The 2,346-nt window shown below is 39.0% G+C and overlaps 1 protein-coding gene across 1 annotated transcript; it reads left to right on the plus strand.

The window, feature by feature from the left end:
- Window positions 1-1,080: 1,080 nt before the first annotated feature.
- On the plus strand, window positions 1,081-2,025 carry LOC147668422 (olfactory receptor 5P55-like). Its single transcript, XM_086948556.1, has one exon. The coding sequence runs from the start codon at window positions 1,081-1,083 to the stop codon at window positions 2,023-2,025; it is 945 nt and encodes a 314-aa protein (XP_086804682.1).
- Window positions 2,026-2,346: the final 321 nt, after the last annotated feature.

Consider the following 2,346-nt stretch of genomic DNA (forward strand, 5'->3'; position numbering starts at 1 on the left):
CCTAACTTCATGTGGCATCCGACTTAATGGTGTTTGGGGACGTGAGCACCACTCAGACCATGTGTGCTTTATTGGGACCAATCTCCCTGGTCTATTGTGGTATCGCTGCACTTATCTCTGGGGATGGACCTGAATTTCTTAGGCCTAGGTTTAAAAGCCTGTCTGACTAGGTTTTCCTTAGTCAGGGTTAATGGAGAATTTACGTTCAGCAATTTGGCTAATAACGTTGCAATTTCTTCCTGTATGCGAGTTTATCATTATGCATATTGACTTCAATTTTATCAATAATAACGGTGTTATATGAACAATGATGTTTGAAACTGGAGAATGGCACTATGTTTTCCATCCTTTCGATGGTGTTACTGCTTCTAAGCTAGCTTGGTGAAATAAGTGGTCAGTGTTGAATACTGTGTTGTAGTGCAGGTCAAAACTTGGATCTCCTGCCAACAGACCTCTTCTTGCAAGTATCTGGACTTTTGAAAATTATCTGTCAGAGAAAAACTCTATCTCACATTTTCAGCTGAGTCTGAATGCGTTTGTTGCAAATATTAATTTCTGTGAATCACAGAGACAATTGAGGGTTACCCTATACCTGAGCTTGGGGCCAGGCTCCAATGCACCATTGAAATATATACCCTATTACACACTCTGTTTCAGTGTCAATCACAATATTCCTACCAAGAGAACTAGCAGGTGTTTAATTGACCCTATGAGAATGTATTAGTGACAATGATGTAAACACGTTTGGCTTAGCAAGCGAGTTTTCAACTTTTTTGTTTTGGCTAACACGAGATAGATCATCCAGGGCTCGTAGATGGGCACATGCAGAAGGATACATTAGCATAAGCAAGAACACCTAGAAGTACTGGATTTCAGTTATGTAAAAATCGTCAAATACGGTTGAGTGCAGCTTCAGTACAATTTTCATAATTTATTGTAATAACTGCTGTATATACAGCTAAATATTTATTTATTTTCTTTTTTTCTCTTGTTGCTTTTGTCTTTTTTATATATATCAGCACATCTAAAATCCGACATCTTATCCTGTCTATTTTCTTCTAGTCTTTTTCAGACAACAGTATGGAGCAGAGAAATCACACTAATGCGAAGGAATTCATTTTCCAGGGATATCCAAGTTCTCAAAATGTACAGTTAGCCCTATTCATTGTACTTTTACATGTTTATATGCTGACAATCGTGTCAAACTTCTTGATCATACTTTCAGTAAAGGCTGAGCCATTACTGCACACCCCCATGTACTTCTTCCTCAGTCATTTCTCATTTGTAGAGATCTGTTACACCACAACCACAGTGCCAAAAATTCTAGTTGATTTGCTGAGAAAGCATAAAACCATCTCTACTGCTGGATGCCTTGCACAATTTTATTTTTTTATGTCTTTTGGAGGGACAGAAGATTTTCTCCTTACTGTGATGGCTCTTGATCGCTTTCTGGCCATTTGTAGGCCACTTCATTACAGTACTATGATGACCCATACTATATGCAAGAAGCTGGTTGGCACATCCTATATTACCAGTTTCATTGTTGTTTTGATTCCCGTTATCTGGATGTCCATGTTGTCCTTCTGTTTTCCTAATGGCATTAACCATTTCTTCTGTGATTTTGCTCCACTTCTGAAACTTTCTTGCACTGACGCCTCCATTAGCGGGCTGATGTTTACCATCATAGCTTGTAGTATAATTCTCTTCTGTTCTCTAATGATTCTGTTGTCTTACACATTTATCATCATAGCAGTCCTGCGAATCCCATCTACCAAAGGCCGACAGAAGGCCTTCTCCACATTTGGCTCTCATCTTATGGTGGTCACTATCTTCTATGGAACTCTGATATTCATCTATGTGAGACCGACAGGTCAAGACTCATTCTCTTTAGACAAAGTGGTGTCTGCCTTTTACACAGTCTTTGTACCACTCCTGAATCCACTAATCTATAGTCTAAGGAACAAGGAGATGAAGCAGGCAATGCTCAGGGCACTGCGTTTACTGATAAGGTTATGGAAGAAGTAGTTTATAGTGGCAGGAATAATGTAGCGTAGCAGCGTAGAATAATAATGAGCAGGTTTTCAGTGGCTACCTCAGAGTTTGTCTGCAGAAATGCATGTGAACCTGCATGAAAGAGAAGTTCTTTCAACTTGACTTAGTACATTTCTAATAAACATTGGATGGGCAACTACATTTATCCTTATGAACTGTCCAGTAGAATCCAAAGCAAGTACTAAGTACTCAAAAGGACTACCTGCTCTCATCTTTTTCACTCTCGTACCCATGTGATCCCAGATTAGGCTAATCTGGATTCGTTCATAGTATAACTTTTGGTGACTTTTATTT

This window comes from Lissotriton vulgaris, unplaced genomic scaffold (genome assembly GCF_964263255.1).
Source record: "Lissotriton vulgaris unplaced genomic scaffold, aLisVul1.2 SCAFFOLD_5380, whole genome shotgun sequence".
Lineage (NCBI taxonomy): Eukaryota > Metazoa > Chordata > Amphibia > Caudata > Salamandridae > Lissotriton > Lissotriton vulgaris.